Below are 19,531 nucleotides of genomic sequence, written 5' to 3'. Positions count from 1 at the left end.
CACCACTAACACCACTAACACGACTCCCGTCCACTTCTGAAAAAAGGTGCACCGGGTGCCTCATCGTACCTCTCCCCCCCTTCAATAACTCACAAATACTAATCCCCAGTTCATCCTGTCTAATCAAACCCCATTAGATCTCATTACGTCCACCGTCCATTTCCTATTACCCCCATCCGTGCCAAACCCATTCCCCATGGGTCGCCGCGCCCCAGTCAGCATGACGTTAATCCCACCTTATATCCCTCCCTCCTTCGGCTCATGCGTGCCCGTGCCTTGCCCTTCTCCCCCGTAACAGCCACGTCACGTGCGGCTCTCGTCATCCGCCGATCCTCATCCAGTCATCCGGTCATCCGCTACACACTTGGCGCGTCCAGTGCCTCTTCCTGAACGTGGCACTCAAGACGCCGACGGACAAATATCTTCCAAACATATCTTTGCGTCGCACCTCTCGTCGCCGCCAGTCTCAGATACCGACACGATGCCAAGACCACGACGAGGTCTGCAAGCTGCCAAGCCCCTTGAATCCTCAGGAACTCGGTCGCTATCCCCGGCACAGGCCTTGCCCCCCAGTCTCCTAGCCTCCTGGCCCACGGCCCATGGCCTCCTTCTGCCTGATCACTCCGTTGTTCTACTCTTTCTGTCCTTGGTCTGTGGGGCGCGGAATCCGGTCCTTGGCGCCCCGGGTCTCGACCGTGCATCAAAACTTTCTCTTCTCCATCTTGCTTTCTCCGTGTCGTGGAGCGACCAACCGCGCCGACTGCATGCGCGTCGGCTTCCCGTGCTCTGTGGCGCAGTGGAGGCGTTGACTCAGCAAGAAGCACAGCAGCTTCCAGCCCAAGCCTGAGCCTGAGCCCGCAAGCCAATCTCGCCATTTCGCGCCGGATGTACAGTAGCAGGTGTGCGCCACGGTGACTGATTGCGGGACCCTGGCCCACGCGTCGTGCCTAGACATACCGGCGGCGCGAGGATAGCCAGGCGCGTGCGGGTCTGGGCATGTCGGACCTGGCCAAGCGAGAAGCCGAGGTTTGGCGACCAAGCGAGGAGGCGAGCGTGCAGGAGACAAAGCGCGATCCGTGCGTTCCCCGACGAACAGAGCCAGGCCGCGACCGTGTCCATGCTTGCACAGCACGTCGCTACTGCCTGTCTGTTGCGGACACTCGGCGCCAGGTCTACTGCTCCGCTCCAAAGCCTTCCCGTTGTGGGGTCGCCCGAAAAGACAGAAGGGGCCGTACACAGCGTGCACGTAACAGTACCGAGACGGTCAGCGTGAATTTCGAACCTTCCCCCGAGTGGACAACGAGATTCCAAAAGGCTCGTTTGGGCGCCGTGGCACTGCGCCTCGCACAAGCGAGCCGCACCCTCTCCGGTCCCGTGAAACAATGAGATTCGCAAGGTCGTGTATGGCGTAAGACGGATCGAGGACGAAGGCTCGGGCACCGGGGATGCGGGCAAGGCAGAGGGAAAAGGGGCAGTAGAAGCTCGCGTGGCGGATTAGATCTGGAGGGTTGTCGTCCGTGCAGCCTGTGCGTCGCGTACGTCGCCACCATGAGGCGGCTGTCTCCGAATGATTGCGGCCTCCGACTGCCCTCTCCGAATCTGACGACGACGATCATGCAGATTCCGTGCTCTGTGAATGTGCACGAAATGGTCATTTGAAGGTGTGCCGATAGGGTGCTTGGGTCTCGGAACTGCGGATTTCCGGGGGGAGAGCTCGTATCAATACGCAAGCATCAGGAGCGTTTGATCTCTGCTGATCTGTTCAGTGCAACGTGTTCCTCACCCGCACTGCATCATGCCAACTGGCGCGAGACATAGTAGTACAGAAGCTTGATTGGCCATGAACCTATAAGCAAAACGCCGGTATGCTGTCATATTGCTGCTTGTCGCCTGCGTTATCAGGTGAGCCGGGTACACGACCGTCATGCAGAGAAGCAAAGACTCTGGCAACCATTCCCTCAGTCCACCGTGACGTAGTCCGGCGCTGAGTCTTTAGACGCCGCAAGAGGCCGCAACGGAGCCTCACTCCCGCAGACAAGCGCCTGGGCCGAGACGCGAGTGCACACGGTGCACTCACGCCCTCACGTGCATCGACAGCGCGTTTAGACGTGCTGGCACGTACCTCAAGACTCGGGCCGCACGCTTGCCTTATCCAAGTCGCGCCGCGGTGGTCCCATAGAACGAGGCCACAAGCTCAGCGCTCGACGCTCGCCAGCACCGTGCGCGGCGCCTTCGGCGAGTCGCTCACGGTGGACAGCCATCGGACTGCGTTCCCGGACTCGGGCGGCACTGCGCGGCTGTAAAAGCTGGCAAGAGACCGAAGACGTTCACCGCGCGAGCTCGCAATTTGCCGGCGCTTCCATAGTCTGAGAGCGGTGCAAAAGTGTCACATGTGCTGCTTCATCAGTGCTGAACCAGGTACTTGCAAGGTGTCCCCTTGCCCGGCTCCCTCCTTTGCACGCAGGCAGTTGTGGGGAACCCGGAGATACGTTGGGAATGTAGCGCTGAACGGTGTGGCGGGTCAGCAGTTCAATTTGGAACATGCATAAACTCTTTGCCTTGGTCCGATGCTATGAGGGCATGAGCACATGGCACGAGCAAAGTGGCAGATCGGAAAGGACCATGGCTTGGTGCACAGCTGCACACAAGAGGAAGTTTGAGTGGATGACATGTGTAACGACGGTCTCCACGCTCTCGTCAAAATAATTCGTACAGATCTCACGGTGCTCGTGGCATCGTGGATCCTCTGTGTGTCACACCTCGTAGCGCAGAAGCCAGATACCCAGGGAGTTGGCATCCGCGATTCCATGTCATCTATCAAATATCAACGCCGGTGCCAACGTCGGTCAAGAGCGTTCCTCTACTCCGCCACTCCTCCATCGTGCCAACCAATCTCCTCCGTTAACCCTGGCCCCTTCCTCGCACCAGGGGCCCATCTATACTCTGCAGCAAAAACAGTTGGCTGCTTCTCGCAGTCTACCATACACCAGGAGGGAGTCGAACCCCCGCCGCGTCGATGGCAACGACGCATGATACCGTTTCACCACTGGTGTTGGTGTGTTGGGGTTCAATTAGTCTTTATTTAGAGTCGGAGGCACCGGGCGTAGTGAGGATCAATGCAAGCTATGCAGACGCCATACACTGCCAGGAGACAGGGGGTTGAGTGCAGGAGGGGCACCCGGGTACCGACTGCGGCAGCGTGGCGTTGATGCAGTGATGTGTTGAATGTGCACGACGAGGGGCGGAGACTGACACTGTGCAGAGTCACCAGGTAGCAGCACTCCGCTGATCGTATTCGGGAGGTTGCAGTTCTAAGGTGAATGACAGGGTAGGGTGACTGAGGGGAGTTGATCGTGATTTCGTCCGATTTCGCAGTCTGCATCACCGACAACCGCGCGACCCCTTCCATGTCGAGACAACGCTATGAGCGATTAATGTACGATAATGTCATGCCATGGATATCCCAACCCCGCTCCAGCCTCCCCGCGCCTCAGCGCCCTCGCCATACAAACTTATCAGCCTTGTGTCCACGCTCCTGCCCGGGCCCCGTGCCATGTCCCTCAGCCCAGCACGCGCGGCAATACAGGTCGCCGTCGCAGCCGCGGCAGCGCAGCTCGGCGTCCTTGTTGCAGATACCTGGGGTCAGCGTGAGCAATGGAAGACTGTTGAACAGCTGCTGGAAAGCGGTGCGGCGAAAAAGCTGCTAGATGGCGGACTCGGGAGTCTGTCGAGACATGGCCGGTGCCACAATGCAAAACCGAGGCGAGAGAAGCGAGAACAGCAACAGAACTAGCTGACGAACGCCGTGGCGCATTCCTCGGCCGGCGGCGTTCGCCAGCCTCGCCGACCTCTACCGGGAAGACATCTCTCCGCCACCCCCGCCATTCCCGCCTCCCCCGCCTCCTCAGGACTCACTGCACCAACTATCCAGATCGTCGTCCCGGCCATCCTCGTACCCCGGAATGCCCCACCCTTGTCCGGGGGCGCGTGGTGGCGGCCCCATCCCCTTCTCCTCCTTCTTGGGCTCGCGGCGGGGCACAGCGGGAAAATTGGAGGGGCCGCGCAGCCCGCTGAGCAGGTCCATGCGCGCCTTCATGTCAGCGGGCACGTCGTCGTCGTCTTGCAGCTCGGGCAGCGGCCGGGAGAGGGAGGAGAGCGCGGCGAGCGCGGCCGCCATCTCGGGATCTGGAGACGGATCTAGGAGCCCCGGTGCACGGACGGGGGCGACACGGGCCTGAGGAAGATGTGAGGCGGTCGGACTCGGCGCTGTTTCGTCGTCGGAGAGCGCGGCCTCCGCCAGGGCGCGCTCGAGGGTCGAGGCCGCCGTGCCGCCCTCTCCGTCGTCGTCAGGTTGGGGGTTATGCCTCAATTCTGTCTCTGTGACAGTTGGCTCCGACGCCGTCGTGTATCGTCGGGCCTCGTCGAGGAGCGTACTCGCATCGCGCTCTAGTCCCCCAGGCTCGAGGTAGTCGACTTCAAGGCTGTCACTCCCTATGCTGGCCAGCAGGGCCTCAAGATCGTCATCGTCATCCGGAGCCGAGGGGAGGGCGTGTGCAAGCTTGTCGAGGGCTATATCATCGTCGGCCGCGGACTGGGCTGCGGCCGCAAGCCCGGTGGAGGCGCGGGGGGACACAGGTCCGGCCGACACGCCCTTGAGTGCGTTGAGGCGCGCGACGAGGTCGTCGTCCATTGAAGTTGGAAGTTGGACGGGGTGGACGGACGGCGGAACGGTGAATTGCGTCACGCGTCATACCGCGTCGACCTCCACCTCGGATCTCGGAGTCATCGCTCTGTCCGCTGTATTTTTGGAGTGCTTCTGCCATTCTCAATATCCCACTATCTCTACCAATCGTCCGCGCCCGTCACGTCTCCGTCGTCTTCCGCTGATCTTGTCAGCCGGTGGATTGTATCTGGGACGGTGGAACGGTGAAATCATGCACGCGAGTGGAGGTTTGTGCTCTTAGCCATGTACCGCACACGGTACACGGTAGAACAATCTCGATCACAACGTGGTCATGACGCCGGCGCCGCTCATCCGGAGCTCGACACCCCGCCCTGCAACGAGCAGGCTTGGCTTGCAACTAGCTGCCCCCCGAGATTCGCTCACCCTCGAACGCGTGACGGGCCTTCCCTTCCTAGACTGTGGCACACCTCTTTGCAAAGCTGAACCACGAACTCACATCGCGTTGGTCTCGCGACACACCAGCAGTGGCCCCCGAAGAGCCCCGCACCCCACCTCCTCCCCCGCTCCCACTCCCACGCACTGTAAGTCTACGTCCGCCCAATCCGCGCCCGCTCATTGTCACGGAGGCCGTGTGGAGGCACGTCTGATGCTATAGCCGGGCTGGAAATCGAAATGTTCAGTCGCTCAGTTCGAAATCAGGATGGAGGAATAGGGGAGGTGTATAACGCCGAATCTCGGCCGTGCGTCTCGGTCTCCTCCCTCTGCTCCCTTGCCTCGTGTGCCGAGGTGATATGGCGTGTCAGTGGTGCATGTTTGGACAACGGGAACTAGGAACGAGCTCGCTCAGCGTATCGGATGCAGTGGGAGGATACGCGGTATATGCGGGGTCGGAACGCTACGACGTCGAGCTTGCCAAGCAGGGGGTTAGAGGGCTAGAGGCCGATGTAGGCCGAGATGAGATGGTGGTGAGGGGCGCGTCAGCCAGTCAGCTGTGATGGCGGGAGAGGAGAAGCGGCATTGGCAGCCCAGCAGCGGCGTGAGAGAGGCTTGAGGCTTGGATGGGACCTCGGACCTAGACGTGGCTCTCGTCGCTGCCGCCTGGCCACCTGATGATGGCGTGGTGCAAAAGTCTTGACATGGATCCAAGAAAGGATCGGGTGGCCCCTCATTGTTGCCCCTGAAGTATCCACACATCTCCGCACATGGGCCCCTCTTGCCCGGCAAAGTGACGTTGCCGAGTAGATGGGAAAAAGCTAATTGGCTGATTACAAAAATGATGATGGCATCAAACAAGGGATGTGGCGCCGCAGCGAGATGTGCCGCCGGACAAATCCATCTCTCTCTCTCATCAGCATCCTGCTGCTACTGCTCACCAGACCAGGACTGACTGACCTCTCTGTCATCCTCTGTGCTCCGCCCTCTCCTCCCTCTCCTCCCTCTCCTCCCTCTCCTCCCCCTCCTCCGCCCCTCTCCACCCTCTTGTTGGACAAGTCATACACCTACCTGCTCTGGCACTCGCAGACGATCTAGCCACCCTCTGGCGCGCACTCCGCCCGGACGGAAGGAACAAAGGCACCGCACCGACCGGACACCGGTCACTACTACTGGCCACTCACTACTGGCCAAGTGGTCGCGCGCAGAAAGACTGCACGGTCACTGGACGGTCACTCTCGCGACCTGGTGGAGGCGGCACTGCACCTCGTCGTCACCCCACAAGGCATGGCCCCTCTCAACGCTCCTCCTCCTCCTCCTCCTCCTCCTCCTCTCCCCTCTCCCTCACTCCACCCGACTGGCTCCTCTGTCCCTCGCCGCCGCTTTATAATCTCCCAGCACTCCCCTCTTGCTCCCACTTCCCCCTCCCAGCCCGTATCTCGCTCAACCTCGTCTCCATCACAACCTCACCCTACACACACACTCGCCTCCCCCACAGCCGCCACCACACACTACCCCCACTCCCACCCTCCGATGGCGACCAAGCCCTCTGCGCCCCCCGCTCCGGCGGGGACGCTCACCCCCACTGCCCCCGACGCGCCCAACGGTATCATGAGCCACTACCCCGCCGTGTTGCCCAAGCTGCCCCTCCCCACCATCGAGGACAGCTGCAGGCGCTACCTCGAGGCGCTTGAGGGTCTGCAGGATGAGGAGGAGCACACCAAGACCAAGACGATCGTCAAGGAGTTCCTTGAGAGCGGCGAGGGTCACAAGTGGCAGAAGAAGCTCGAGGAGTACAACGAGGGCGTCGACAGCTACATCGAGGAGTTCTGGTGTAAGTGATGATAGATAGCGGCGGCGAGACCGCCCCGCTCTCCCCCCAAGGCACTGCCCTAACGCCGCACAGACGAGAGCTACCTCTCCCACTCGGACTCGGTCGTGCTCTCTCTCAACCCCTTCTTCGTCCTCTCTTCCGACGTCACCCCCCGCAACGACCCCCAGCTCTCGCGCGCCTCCTCCCTCATCCTCTCCTCGCTCTATTTCATCCACGACCTGCGGAATGGCTACCTTGCCCCCGACGCCATCCGTGGCAACCAGCTTGACATGAGCCAGTACGAGAGATTGTTCGCCACGTGCCGTGCGCCCACCGAGCTCGGCTGCCGCATGGAGACCTACAACGAGTCGCGCCACATTGTCGTGCTTCGTCGCGGCCAGTTCTGTGAGTTTCATTTTGCCACCCTCCATCACATTCTCTCCCACTCCACATGGCGCATACTCCACACTCCTCCCTACACGCCCCCGCCGCCACCTCCACCAAACCGCCACCCGACACAGCTCCACGGCATACAGTTACTAACGCACAGACTGGTTCGACGTGCTCGACAACAAGAACCGTCCGCTGCTGTCTGACCGCGAGATCCTGACCAACCTGCAGGGTATCGTGTCGGACGCTGACAAGTTCCCCGTGTCCGAGACCTCGCAGAACGCCGTCGGTATTCTCACTACTGAAAACCGCAAGATCTGGTCCAAGCTTCGCAACGAGCTGCGCGAGTCGAACCGCCACAACGCCAAGTGCCTGTCGATCGTCGAGTCGGCGCTTTTCGTTGTGTGCCTCGACGACAGTGCGCCTGCCGACGTCGGCGAGCTCTGCTCCAACTTCCTTTGCGGTGGCTACCGCCTCGAGCATGGCGTCCAGGTCGGTACTTGCACGAACCGGTGGTACGACAAGCTGCAGATCATTGTGTGCGCGGACGGCGAGGCCGGCGTCAACTTTGAGCACACGGGTGTGGACGGCCACACAGTGCTGCGGTACGCGGCGGACATCTACACCGAGCTGGTGCTGCTGTTCGCCAAGTCGATCAACCCGTCCACGCCGTCGCTGTTCAAGGCCAAGCCTTCGCCGTTCGCCAAGGGCTCCAAGACGCCGCGCGACGCCGACGACATCATTGACTGGGAGTACGACACGAGCCCCAAGAAGCTCGACTGGCGCCTCACGCGCGACCTCAAGCTCGGCGTGCGCTTCGCCGAGACGCGCATCTCGGACCTCATCTGCCAGAACGACTCCAAGGCCCTCGAGTTCCGCGGCTACGGCGCAAACTTCATCAAGCGCCACGGCTTCTCGCCCGACGCCTTCGTTCAGATGGCGTTCCAGGCTGCCTATTACTCGCTCTACGGCCGCGTTGAGAGCACGTACGAGCCTGCAATGACCAAAAGCTTCTTGCACGGACGCACGGAGGCGATCCGCACCGTGTCCGTCCCCTCTGTCAACTTCGTCAAGACATTCTGCTCCGAGACCGCGACGCCGGGCGAGAAGATCGAGGCCCTCCGTGCCGCATGCAAGCGCCACACCGACCTCACGCGCGAGGCTTCCGCCGGCAAGGGCCAAGACCGGCACCTGTACGCGATGTACTCGCTCATCCAGCGCGAGGTGCGGCACGCCGAGGCGTCAGGACAGACGCCGCCCCCCATCCCCGCCATCTTCACCGACCAGGGATACAGCGACCTGGGGTCGTCGACGCTCTCGACGTCCAACTGCGGCAACCCTGCGCTGCGCCTCTTCGGCTTCGGCCCCGTCACGCCCGAGGGCTACGGCATCGGCTACATCATCAAGGACGAGGGCATCAGCGTCTGCATGAGCTCCAAGCACCTGCAGACGCGCCGCCTGCTCAAGACCCTCCAGCACTACTTTATGGAGGTGCGCTCGCTGCTGATCCAGCTGTGGCGCGAGGCCAACGAGCGCCCCGAGGCCTTCATCGACCACTCGGGCGTCATGCGCGACGCCCGCACGGGCCGCCGCCTCAGCGACCATGAGATGGACGGCGTCGACGACGTCGTCGCCGACGAGGAGGAGCTCTTCGGCGGCTTCGGATACTTCGACGTCGGCACACCCACCATTCGCGACCAGACTCGCAAGCGCCGCCCTACCATCGGCAAGATGATTCCAGTTCAGGAGTATTAGTTTGGGTGTATGTTAGTTGTATCTGTAGCCAAGGATGTAGTCTTTCAACAAAGCGACGACACGTTTTCCGATCGAGCAGCGAGATACGGCATGACTGGAGGGGCATTGGTCAAGTAGTGCTCAAAGAACTTGACTACTGTAGAAACCATCAGAAGCTGAATCAGCCTCATTTGCTACCTAGCGTTCAAAACCCGGTCCACATGTACATGCCTATGATCTACATCCCCATGCCCCACCATCACTTGCCCGACCGGCGCTGCTTACGCTTCCGTCCAATCAAGCTGCCCAGGTGCGAGCCGAGCTTTTCGAGACCGCGCGGCTCATCCGCCTTCTCGGCCTTAGCCTTGGCCTCCGGCTTGTTCTCGCCCTTGCCCTTGGCCTTGCTCTTGCCGCCCTTCCTGTCCCGCTTCTCATCGTCTCCCCTCTCGCGCCTCTCCTTGCCCTTGCCGCTCTTCGAGTCACGGCGAGCCCGCTTGTTGTCGCGCTCATCGTCGCTGTCCTCGGCCTTGCGCTTGCCCTTGTCCCTGTCGCTGCTCTTGCGCTCGCCCCGCTCCGGCCGGTCGCGCGGGTTGGTCTTCTCCACTCGCCGCCGCACGACCTGCACGTTCTCGACCGAGAACTCGATCATGAGCGTCTTGCCGCCGCGCATGCCGCCGCCGCTGTGGTCGTCTCCCTCGGCCACTCGCGCATCCAGCTTCTTCAGGCGCGCCTCGAGCTCCTCTGCAGTCTCCTTGCCTTCCTTGCCACCCTTGACCGCAGCGAGCTCCTTGCGCGCGCGGTCACGGATGTCCACGAGCTCGGACGTCCACCACTCCCACAAGAGTGGGCCGACGGCGGGGTTGTTGTTCGCCCACCGCAGAACCTTGAGCGCCTCCTTGTGCGAGCGCAGCTCCAGGAAACCGTAGCCCTTGCTCCTTCCGCGGCCGATGAGAGGGTCGACCTTTTCGTTCTGTCGCACAATCTTCGACTGGACGACGGCGGTCTGACGCTCGCCCTTCTTCAATTTCCGCCCCTCGAGGGCCGGGGAGAGGGTGTCGTCGTCCGCCTCAATGCGGGTCAGACCCTCGCGCGTACCCGCCTTGACCTCGTCGTCGAAGGCGCGGACAGCGTAGATACCCAGACGCTTCAGACCACGGTCGGTAACGAATAGCGGAAGCTGGCGGATACTCAGACGCGTCTTTGAGATGTAGAGGGACGGGTTGGAGCGGAGAAGTGTTTTGCGGGCGTTGAATGCGGCCTGGCGCTTCTCGACCTCGGAGGCGGGGAGCGAGGCGGCCGCCGGCGAGTTCGGGAAGACAACACCCTCGCGCATGAGGTACGTGTTGCGCTTGTCGCCCTTCTCACGTGCGCGCTGGTTGTCCTCTGCAAGGTGGCCAGCCGTCTCACGCGTCACCGCGCGAGAGACGTTAAGCGTTCGCCCGTGCAAAACTAAACGAGATGCCAACGACGAGGAGGGGTCCGCTGTCAGCACGGAGGGAAGCGCGAAGGGATTCTTGCGCTCGCCTCCGGCCTTTCCTGGTGCAGCTGTTCCTGTCTCCCAAGCAACACGCTCGGCCTCCTCGATGGCGGCGTCCGCGTGCTCCTTGTTCCAGAAGCACACGAAACCTGTCCCGCGGGTGCGGCCCGTCGCCTTGTCCATCGTCACCTTGGCGTACCGGATTGGGCCGAAGGAGCGGAAGCTGGTGTTAGCTGCATACAGAGTATTTGAACTCACAGAGTGCCGACCTCCTGCTCTGTCGCCTCGTATGGCACGTTGCGGAGGAAGAGAGTGCTCCCGACATCGGTGTCGGGAAGCTTAGGCTTGGCGGCCTCCTCGTCGTCGTCATCGTCGTCCATCTCGTCATCGTCGTCATCCTCATCTTCGTCGTCGTCGTCGTCGTCGCTTTCCTCCTCACTGTCGTCGCTATCGGACTCCATGTCGATGTCGGCATCGACCTTGGCGGCGTCCTCTTCGCTCTCCTCCTCGTCGCTGTCGCTCGAGTCGCTCCCGCTTTCGCTAGAGTCACTGTCGCTGTCACTGCCACTCCCGCTCTCGTCCTCGCTCTCCTCCGTTTCCTCTTTCTTCTTGGCTCCCTCGAACTTCTCCTTGCTCATAGCCCAGTCGACAGCGACTGGTCGCCCATCGCCGACCTCGCCCTTCTTCGCCAGCCGTCCCTGCTTGCCCTTGGCGACCGCAGCGTTCGGGGCAGCCTTGATCGGCTTGCCATTAATAGCAGCCATGGCCTTCTCCGCGTCCTTGCGAGCCATAAACCACACAAAGGCAAACCCACGGGCGCGCGGGGGCGGCGCCGGCTTGCCGGGCTCTGTGGGGAGCTTGGACGGCAGCGTGGGAAGGTCGATGGCCTGGATCGGGCCAAAGGGCAAGAAAGTCGCGCGCAGGTCGGCCTCAGTCGTCTCCCACGCAAGGTTGCGCACGATCAGGCGGCCGGCGTGGCTCGGCGCCTTTCCTTCGCCCTTGCTGGATAGAACTGCGAGGCGTTTTTTGAGCACCGCAGAGAGCAGGGAGCCCTTGTAGGTGTGGCCGTGCAGCTTCGGGATGCCCTTGACGGCCTCGCCGTGTGTGGGGAAGACGAGGTTTGCGGTCGCATCCTCGCCCTCGACGGGAAACACGAGCTCAATGCCGGGGTGCACCTTGCGCACCTTCTTCCAGAGCACGGGTTTGGTGATGTCGGCCGGGAGGCCAGTGAGAACCACGGTGCGGATCGCATTTGGGTCGGCATCAACGGCTTCCTCGTCCCCAGCAGCGACACGGGCTTTCTTAGTGGGCCGCGCTTCCGTAACATCCTTGTCCGGCTGTTGTCAACTCTATCCATCTGCAGCCCGTCGTTCTCCACCCCCGCAATCCGACTCACTTTCTTGTCGGCCCACGACACACGAATTTTACGCCCCTTGGCGCCGAACTCGCTCCCGTTGAGCTCGGTAACGGCACGCTCAGCGTCCTCTTTCATTGCATAGGTAACGTAACCCACGCCCTTGGACTTGCCACTGTCGCGGTCCGTCGCGACGAAACCATGGCGCACCGGTCCGATGAACGAGAAATGCGTTACCAGGTCGGTCGAGGTAGCGTTGTAGGGGAGAGACGAGACGAAGAGCGTAGTCTGATGACCCTTGGGCTCGCGTACGCGCTGCGTCTTGGGTGTCGGCACCGGCGTGCCCTCGAGGGGAATGAAATCCGCGTCCATGGCGGCGATGTTGTTGATACTTCGTCTACGTGAAGGTCTGCACTTCAGAAATCTCTGGAGGAGTGATATGCCGGTGGAGGGCATGCACGTGGGCCACGTCATTTTACGGCCGGGCGATTTCGACGGTCGCCTTTCTCGAGATGTTCAGAGTCGAGAGTTCGGCTCAAGATCGCCTTCAGCACACCATCATGCTTTCACGGTACGCCGCGTCGGCGCTCTCGGCATCCTTTTCGCGCCTTGCGGTGCGCGCGCCCGTCGCCTCGACCTCGCGCGTCATCCGCCCCCACGCCCTCCCATCCCCGGTCGCCGCGCTTGCATCCCGGCCATTCTCCTCCACTCTTCCGGCACAGAAGTCGACTGTTGGACAAGGTTAGCATCTAGCTGATGCGGGTCACGAGGACTGCTGCATTTGTGGAGCTGCAGCATTTCATGCTCGCTCTCACGCTTCTGTTCACAGACTGGATACTAATTCTAGTCCTCCGCGGGTGCCGCAAGAAGATCGTCAAGCAGTCCAAGGCACCGCTCCTTGAGCAGTGCTTCCAGAAGAAGGGCGTCGTGAGCAAGGTCTACACCGTCAAGCCGCGTAAGCCCAACTCGGCCGTGCGTAAGGTGTGCAAGGTCAAGCTGTCGACGGGCCAGTCGTGCATCGCCTACATCCCGGGCGAGGGGCACAATCTGCAGGAACACCACGTCGTGCTCATTCGCGGAGGACGGACAAAGGATATTCCTGGTTGTCGGTGAGTTCTTGCGAGCTAGTGGGCGCGCGATAGGTTGGGGATCGGAGAGGTCGAGGAGTTCTTTGAGGCTTCTACGAAGATGGGGGAACGTTGCAGATGGCCCTCCACTTCGGCTGCGGAGACGTCGCATTATCGGTCTGTTGATCCCCCTCATACGAGGACTGATCTACTTTACCCGCTGCTTGCTTCAATGCGTCTGCCCCGTGATTGAGAGGTGCTTCGCAACAGCTGAACTAACCTCAGCTACAAGGTCGTCCGTGGCGCGCTCGACCTGAACGGTGTCGCGGGCCGCGTCTCTTCACGCTCCAAGTATGGCGTGAAGAAGCCGAAGAAGAACTAGACGTAGTAGAGGAGATGCACTATTCTAGATCGTTTGCAGGCGCGGGCGAATAGCAGACTGATGATTGCACAAAGTGCATGCTATGAGTTGTGTCCTATAACCCGAGAGCATCTAGCGTCTCTACCGTCAAGCGCGGTTTCTACAACGTGCGCTCCTCACTCCTCGTCTACTCGCCGCACTTCCTGCGGCGCTTTCCGCGGTTAGGAAAGGGCGTGATGGGCATCGGCTTGGGCGCCTTGATCGTCTCATTGTCACCGAGATCCGTGTCCTTGGTCACGCGCAGTTCTATCGTCAGTCTCCAGGTCGGGTGCGCATCTGAGAGCTCTCGTTCAGGCCTCAGAGGCCGTGGTTTATCGCTCAGCCCTCTCTCTGTCTTCTCATGCCTCTGCCAGCCTTCGCCCATCACTCTCCATCACGCGACACTCACTGAAAGTCCCAGACTCATCCTGCCGTCCCTGCACGACGTTCTTGCGCAGAAACGTTGCGACCTCCTTCCACTCCGCAATACGCTTCTGAATCTCCTCGGGCGCGGCAAAGTCCACGGGCGGACCCTCAAGCGGCTGCGCAGGTGGCTTGGACGGGTCGGTAAGGGTGGCCGACATGAAAGTTGGTCGGATGGCAGCCACGAACTGCGCGTGCCGAGTGGGATCGGCGTGGAAGGTGACGCGTGCGGCGCGGAGCACGTCGCGGTACGCGCTGCGCGCGGCGGGTCGGAGGGCGGCGGGGAACGACATGGCCACAAGGGAGGAGAGGATCAAGGAGATCAAATAGAGATGAAGAAGTCGGGAAAGTCAAGAGGCAAAAGGAGATTGGGCGGATTCCGGCCACGTGGGAGTGCGGGGAAGCGGAAGGCGTTGCGGGGTCGATAGCTCGGGCAGCCCATTTACGGATGGCCGATGGGGACAAGGCATGCGCCATTCATCACCATCACAACTCCATCTCCTTCATCTCTTCATCCTCTTTCAACTCTTGCTCTTGTTCATATCCAACACTTCATGTCATGAGCACCGCAGATCCACTCATCGCCCTGCCGGATGGCACATTTCCCCTCAAGTTCGCCGACAGTGCGCGTGACGCTCTGCGCGGCAAGAAGCGGCCTCACGACGATGTGGTGGCGCTCAAGTGTGAGTGGAACAGGCAAGGGGGCCTGAAATCCTACCGTTGTGTATTTGAAAAGCAGAGCTAACTCCAGATGCTTTCAAGCCGGCCAGCGTGGCGGCCGACACACCCGGTGTCCTCGAACCCGCGCCATCCGGCGTGACAGGAGGGCGCGTCCTCTCCTTCGACCTCAGCGTGAGCTATTTGTACCAGAGGCGGAGCTGATAGCAGTCGGGACAGAGCCAGGTGTTTGACGTGCGTGAAGAGAGCAGCAAGCCGCGCGAGTGTGTGCTCGTATGGAACGAGGACCAGCAGGTGCGAACTTACCCGGGTTCTTGCTCTTTCACCCTAACACCAGACATTCACGCTTCACGCCCTCCCCTCGACGCTGCACCTCACGCAGAACCGAACACTCTCGGCGCAGCGTGTGAACGGTGCTTTCCCTGCAGCAGAGCCGTCAGCCCCTCCCCCTGCGAAGAAGGCTAAGCGTGCTCCGACGGCAGGCAAGAGCGTAGCGCGCAAGCAGGTGCCCTCGGCGGCCGACTTGGACCCGGTCCTCCCCTCGTCTGAGGCGCCAAAGAAGGGCAAGGCGACCAAGAAGAAGGCTGCTCCCAAGAAGGCTGCACCTAAGAAGGCTGCCGCAAAGAAGAAGGGCCAGGCGCCAGTATCATCGCCGGCCCAGGGCAAGATCAAGTCTGTCGAGATTATCGAGGACAGCGACGACGACCTCGACGAGTTCGCGGACATGCTCGGCGATGCGATGGAGGCAGCAGAGAGCGAAGAGGAGGACGAGGTCGAGGAAGAAGACGACGACGAGCTCGGCGGTGCCCAGTACGCCGGGTACGCTGCCGCCGACGCCGAGGGCGACGAGGAGTGGATCTAGCTCATTACCCATTACAACTCCTCGGCTGCGGGTCCTGAAGCGCAGCCGCCTTGGCAAAGAGGCCGTCGGCCCTCGGCCACGCCACCGCCTCATTGCTGACCCATCATTATCTTCATTCATCCACACTGCCACCGCCCGCCTGCGCACATTGTATTTTTGAGCATGCATGTTGTACGAGAGCGACGTGGGTGTTCTGGAGATCTCATCTTATCCGCGCATGACGGCAGCGATGGGTCTAGGCAGGGTCCTAATAAGACGGAAGCAATTCTGAGAAGTGGTACGCCGCCACCCTCTTGAACCCCACCATCTCGGTCAATTGCTCCATCTCATCACACGTTTCCACAACTACAACCAACTCGCATCAACTCTTCTGCGCTCTCGAAGTCTGTTCGCTACACGCCAGAAGCAGACGTACTCCTCGCTCCACATTCTTCTCACTTCCAGCACCGCAGCGCACCGGCCCGCTCTACTATGGCCGCCCTTTCCCACTGGGCTTCGGCGTGAGTTCTTCCTTTCCTCGTCGTGTTCCTTTGTTCTCTCGTGACAACTGGACACGCCAGATGGGCTTCTAAGCTTTCAGTACTGATTACAGCGACACAACGTCAGGCTTAATGGCCGGTCGCCGCCAGAGCCGCGCAAGCTCGTTCCTAGGCCCGCCCCGTCTCTTCGCCCCCGCTTATTATCCAACTGTTCAACAAACTGTAGTCGTCGACGGCGCCCTTCCTGGCAGCGAGCCGAAGGATGAGGTCAAGGTTCGCAAGCGCGAGACCATCTTCGGGCCAGATGTTGGGGACGACGACCAGCCCGGCTGGACTGATGCCGGGGACGGCCACGCCGTCTCTGTCGACGTCATCAAACGCTGGGTCGACAAGGCGAAGGGCGAGGAGGTGAGTAAGGAAGTGAGCGGATTTGGAACTGGGGGCGTCCTGCGCCTCGCATCGTCATGCGACCGCAGGGCGCGGACGGATTATGAGAACGGCTTGCTTTGCCGCCATCACTCTCTCATCGACTTGCGCTCTGTTCTCGCTGGGTTTCAACCGTGCATCATGGCGCTAACCTGTAGGGTCTCCACTCTACGACCACCCTCCAGGCTCTCGTCAATCTCAAGCGCCCGTCGCTCCTGCTTCATCCACTCGAGCACGTTCCAGAGGCGGACGTGACGGCTGCGCCCGTGCCTCTCGCGCGGCCCCTGCACCTTCTCAAGTTCAACTACGATGTCATGACGCCACTGGTCAAGATCTCGCTCACGCTGCACCCCGCCCCGACCAACAAGAGCGGTGATAGACTCGAATCGGAGACGCCTCGGGTCATGTACACGGGAGTGCGCCCGGGTGGCTTCAACAAGTCGTTCGAGCTTCCAAGGGAGGCTGCGCTCGACTTGGACCATGCGATTGTGCCAATTCCCCTGGTCGAGGAGGCAATCGAGGAAGAAGATGACAAGAAGGCCCAAGCTCCCCGCGCGAGTGAGGACACCAGCCGCACTAGCGGCGAGCGCGTCGAGCCGGCCGTTCAGCCCGACCTTGCAGCCATTCCCGAGCTCAATCAGGAGCAGTCACAGCCTAGCCGCCGCTTCGGGCTGTTCCGTAGACAACGCGAGCCCGATCTCGAGGCCAACATTGAGATGATGGCGACCACCGAAGCGCCAGCTGAGGAAGAGAAGAAGGAAGAGAAAAAGGAAGATGAGCACGGTATGCGTCTCGTCATCTCGCTTGAGGGCCTTGGGCCTGAGGGCGAGCCGCTCCGCCGCCGCAATGCTCAGCTCACCCACATCCTCGTCAGCGGGACGTGGGTGCCGGATGCGGGATCGACCGCGCACTCTGGTACGGGCAAGCGCGTGTGGGTGGTTAAGGTCGTGCGCCGCGAGGCGCAGATCGGTCCCCACAGCTTCCTCCTCAAGGAGATCTACGGTCTCTCGTCCGCGGCTGGCGCGGACTCCAGCTACCCTCCCACTTCATCTGACCCTTACGCGTCCGCACCAAACGAGTGCATCGTTTGCCTCACCAGCCCGCGTGACGTCGTCCTCCTCCCATGCCGTCACCTTGTGGTGTGCCGGGAGTGTGCTGTTGGCATGGTCGAGTTCGGTGCGGGCGGCCGCGTGGCCAGACGCGACGACGACGCCCCAGCCGCGGCCGGAACTGAGGAAGTGCCGCAGATGGGCATGGGTGTGGGTGGAGGCATGGCGACGCCAGCACCGGCGCCAGCGCCCGCCCCGGCCCCAGCCCCTGCACCCCGCCGCAAGAAGAAGGCAAAGGGCTGGTACTGCCCCGTGTGCCGCCAGCCGTACACGTCGCTCCTCCGCCTTGCCCTACCACCGAGCAAGGAGAGCGGCACCGCTACTCCTGGCGTGATCGAACCGGGCGTCCAGCGTGCAGGGAGTATCCGCTCAATGCGTACCGCGCGCTCTACACGCTCGGTCGCGACGCTGCCCCCCGGCGCAGAGGAGATGCTCTCCGGCCTGGGCCCCGAGCTGAGCGACGACGACGAGGATGAGCGCGACCGCCAGCGCATTGAGGCGCGGGAGCGTGCCCAGGAGCTCGAGCGCCCACAGTTCGTTATCGCCGAGACGATGACCAACCCTCCGCCGCGCGCAGCCACCCCGCAGGGACAGGTTGCTCAGGCTCCGCAGCCGCCTGCCACGCCCCCGTCCGTCATGACCACGGCGCCCTCGTCTCCTGTGCCGCCGCCGGCAAGCACCGCCGCCCCCGGCCCGCCCGCCACCACCCAAGCTCCAGCCCCGCCCACTGCGGGCGTCGCAAATCTCCGCGTGGAGTAGTGTACCTTGCTTCTTGTCCGTTGTACGTCTGTAGTTGAGGATTCGCGTCTCAGAGATGCGGATGGGAGGGCGGCCGTGTGTTGTGGTAATCTATAGAGTTGCGTATGCTACCGTGTTCGTGATAGGTGCGGGGGACCATCGTTGTTTGACTACGACTGCACTGATGCGGAATTAGATGGTCACACGACCGAAGTGCGTCCATGGTTGCATCTTCCATCTCCTTCGCATAATCTCATAAACTCAGCCTTGCGCACCCGGTCTCCCCTGTGCACTGCCACAATCCACCTTTGCTCCATCCTGCTCGCGTCTCACTTCTTTCATCGCACCACTGCTACCTAACCGTCCAGGACGGTCTCTCCTGCGCCAGGTGGTGTACAAAGCGGGCCGGGGCCCGCCACGGATAACGGAACGACTAGAGATGAAACACATGAATGGGGAAAAGGAGGAGGGCAAAGAAAAGAAAGGTTTAAAAGTCGGCTGAAAATGTACAGTGCGACATGGGTCGGGATCGGATTCAGATGGATTCAGTTCGGTCGGATAGTGGTGGCATGATCTTCTTCGCTTCACAACTGGACAACTCGCACTCGCTCGTCGCTCGTTGCGCCGCCGCGCGCTCAGCTCAGCTCAGGCAATTAAGCGGCGGGGGCCTGCTGGTTGGCGGGGCAGTTGGCGTTGATGTGGCCGACCTGGCCGCAGCCGTAGCACTGGGGTTAGAGATGCAAACACACGAGACTCACAGTGCGGCCCTGCTCCTGGGGGCAGTCGCGCGAGATGTGGCCATCCTGGCCACAGTTGTAGCACTTGCGCGAGCCGAAGCCGCCGGCGCCGCCGGCACCACCGCCGAAGCGGCCGCCGCCGCCCGAGGGGCAGTCGCGCGAGATGTGGCCGACACCGCCGCAGGTGTAGCACGACTTGGAGCCGAAGCCGCCGCCGCCGGCGCCGCCAGCGAAGCCACCGCCGCCGTAGCCGCCGCCGTAGCCGGCTCCGTCACCGCTCTCGGGGCAGAGGCGGGCCTGCGGTTAGTTTGGGGAGAACAGGCACGAGCTCACGATGTGGCCGGGCTTGCCGCAGCGGTAGCACTCGCCGCCGGCGGGGCCGCCGAAGCCAGAGGCGGCGGGGCCCTGGGGGCAGGCCGAGGAGAGGTGGCCCTCCTGGCCGCAGGTGTAGCAAGCCTTGGGCTTGGGCTGGGGGCACTCGCGGCTGAGGTGGCCGGCCTGGCCACACGAGTAGCAGGTGGGGACGCCAGCGTCAGGGCAGACCTGGGCGATGTGGCCGGCTTAAAAGTTAGTTGAGATGTCATGACGCAGGGCGCGTGTTGATTGCGGGAATTGCGGGGTCGCAGAGCCATTAACATGAGGGAGATGATCGACATGTGCATGTGGTCCGCCCCGACCGGGCCAGCCACTCATAGATATGAGCAGGGAGACGGTGGGGGAGAAAGGCG

The 19,531-nt window shown here is 61.9% G+C and overlaps 10 protein-coding genes across 10 annotated transcripts; 4 read left to right on the top strand and 6 right to left on the bottom strand.

The window, feature by feature from the left end:
• Positions 1–356: 356 nt before the first annotated feature.
• COLE_03308 (uncharacterized protein) lies at positions 357–875 on the bottom strand (the record flags this gene model as incomplete). Its single annotated transcript, XM_018427099.2, has 1 exon — positions 357–875. The coding sequence occupies one exon, from the start codon at positions 873–875 to the stop codon at positions 357–359; it is 519 nt and encodes a 172-aa protein (XP_018274931.1).
• Positions 876–1,172: 297 nt separating this feature from the next.
• Positions 1,173–1,655, bottom strand: COLE_03307 (uncharacterized protein; the record flags this gene model as incomplete). Its single annotated transcript, XM_018427098.2, has 1 exon — positions 1,173–1,655. One exon carries the CDS (start codon positions 1,653–1,655, stop codon positions 1,173–1,175), a length of 483 nt encoding a protein of 160 aa, XP_018274930.1.
• A 1,835-nt stretch (positions 1,656–3,490) lies between these two features.
• COLE_03306 (uncharacterized protein) lies at positions 3,491–4,690 on the bottom strand (the record flags this gene model as incomplete). The annotated part of the gene is made up of 2 exons (XM_018424670.2): positions 3,491–3,636; positions 3,916–4,690. 2 exons carry the CDS (start codon positions 4,688–4,690, stop codon positions 3,491–3,493), a joined length of 921 nt encoding a protein of 306 aa, XP_018274929.1.
• A 2,037-nt stretch (positions 4,691–6,727) lies between these two features.
• COLE_03305 (uncharacterized protein) lies at positions 6,728–9,074 on the top strand (the record flags this gene model as incomplete). Its single annotated transcript, XM_018420587.1, has 3 exons — positions 6,728–6,950; positions 7,023–7,334; positions 7,480–9,074. 3 exons carry the CDS (start codon positions 6,728–6,730, stop codon positions 9,072–9,074), a joined length of 2,130 nt encoding a protein of 709 aa, XP_018274928.1.
• A 238-nt stretch (positions 9,075–9,312) lies between these two features.
• Positions 9,313–12,256, bottom strand: COLE_03304 (uncharacterized protein; the record flags this gene model as incomplete). The annotated part of the gene is made up of 3 exons (XM_018421052.2): positions 9,313–10,753; positions 10,789–11,867; positions 11,927–12,256. 3 exons carry the CDS (start codon positions 12,254–12,256, stop codon positions 9,313–9,315), a joined length of 2,850 nt encoding a protein of 949 aa, XP_018274927.2.
• Positions 12,257–12,685: 429 nt separating this feature from the next.
• On the top strand, positions 12,686–12,997 carry COLE_03303 (mitochondrial 37S ribosomal protein uS12m; the record flags this gene model as incomplete). Its single annotated transcript, XM_018424669.2, has 1 exon — positions 12,686–12,997. The coding sequence occupies one exon, from the start codon at positions 12,686–12,688 to the stop codon at positions 12,995–12,997; it is 312 nt and encodes a 103-aa protein (XP_018274926.1).
• Positions 12,998–13,499: 502 nt separating this feature from the next.
• On the bottom strand, positions 13,500–14,067 carry COLE_03302 (uncharacterized protein; the record flags this gene model as incomplete). Its single annotated transcript, XM_018424668.2, has 2 exons — positions 13,500–13,618; positions 13,761–14,067. 2 exons carry the CDS (start codon positions 14,065–14,067, stop codon positions 13,500–13,502), a joined length of 426 nt encoding a protein of 141 aa, XP_018274925.1.
• A 266-nt stretch (positions 14,068–14,333) lies between these two features.
• Positions 14,334–15,314, top strand: COLE_03301 (uncharacterized protein; the record flags this gene model as incomplete). Its single annotated transcript, XM_018426123.2, has 4 exons — positions 14,334–14,457; positions 14,526–14,626; positions 14,663–14,746; positions 14,790–15,314. 4 exons carry the CDS (start codon positions 14,334–14,336, stop codon positions 15,312–15,314), a joined length of 834 nt encoding a protein of 277 aa, XP_018274924.1.
• A 471-nt stretch (positions 15,315–15,785) lies between these two features.
• Positions 15,786–18,087, top strand: COLE_03300 (uncharacterized protein; the record flags this gene model as incomplete). Its single annotated transcript, XM_018424667.2, has 3 exons — positions 15,786–15,814; positions 15,907–16,201; positions 16,378–18,087. The coding sequence occupies 3 exons, from the start codon at positions 15,786–15,788 to the stop codon at positions 18,085–18,087; spliced, it is 2,034 nt and encodes a 677-aa protein (XP_018274923.1).
• Positions 18,088–18,820: 733 nt separating this feature from the next.
• COLE_03299 (uncharacterized protein) lies at positions 18,821–19,465 on the bottom strand (the record flags this gene model as incomplete). The annotated part of the gene is made up of 2 exons (XM_018427097.2): positions 18,821–19,100; positions 19,137–19,465. 2 exons carry the CDS (start codon positions 19,463–19,465, stop codon positions 18,821–18,823), a joined length of 609 nt encoding a protein of 202 aa, XP_018274922.2.
• Between the last annotated feature and the right edge of the window lie 66 nt (positions 19,466–19,531).

This window comes from Cutaneotrichosporon oleaginosum (genome assembly GCF_008065305.1).
Source record: "Cutaneotrichosporon oleaginosum strain ATCC 20508 chromosome Unknown ATCC20508_contig03, whole genome shotgun sequence".
NCBI classification, from domain to species: Eukaryota; Fungi; Basidiomycota; class Tremellomycetes; order Trichosporonales; family Trichosporonaceae; genus Cutaneotrichosporon; species Cutaneotrichosporon oleaginosum.
The sequence above is the reverse complement of the archived record's forward strand: the minus strand, read 5'-3'. Positions and strand labels throughout refer to the sequence as shown.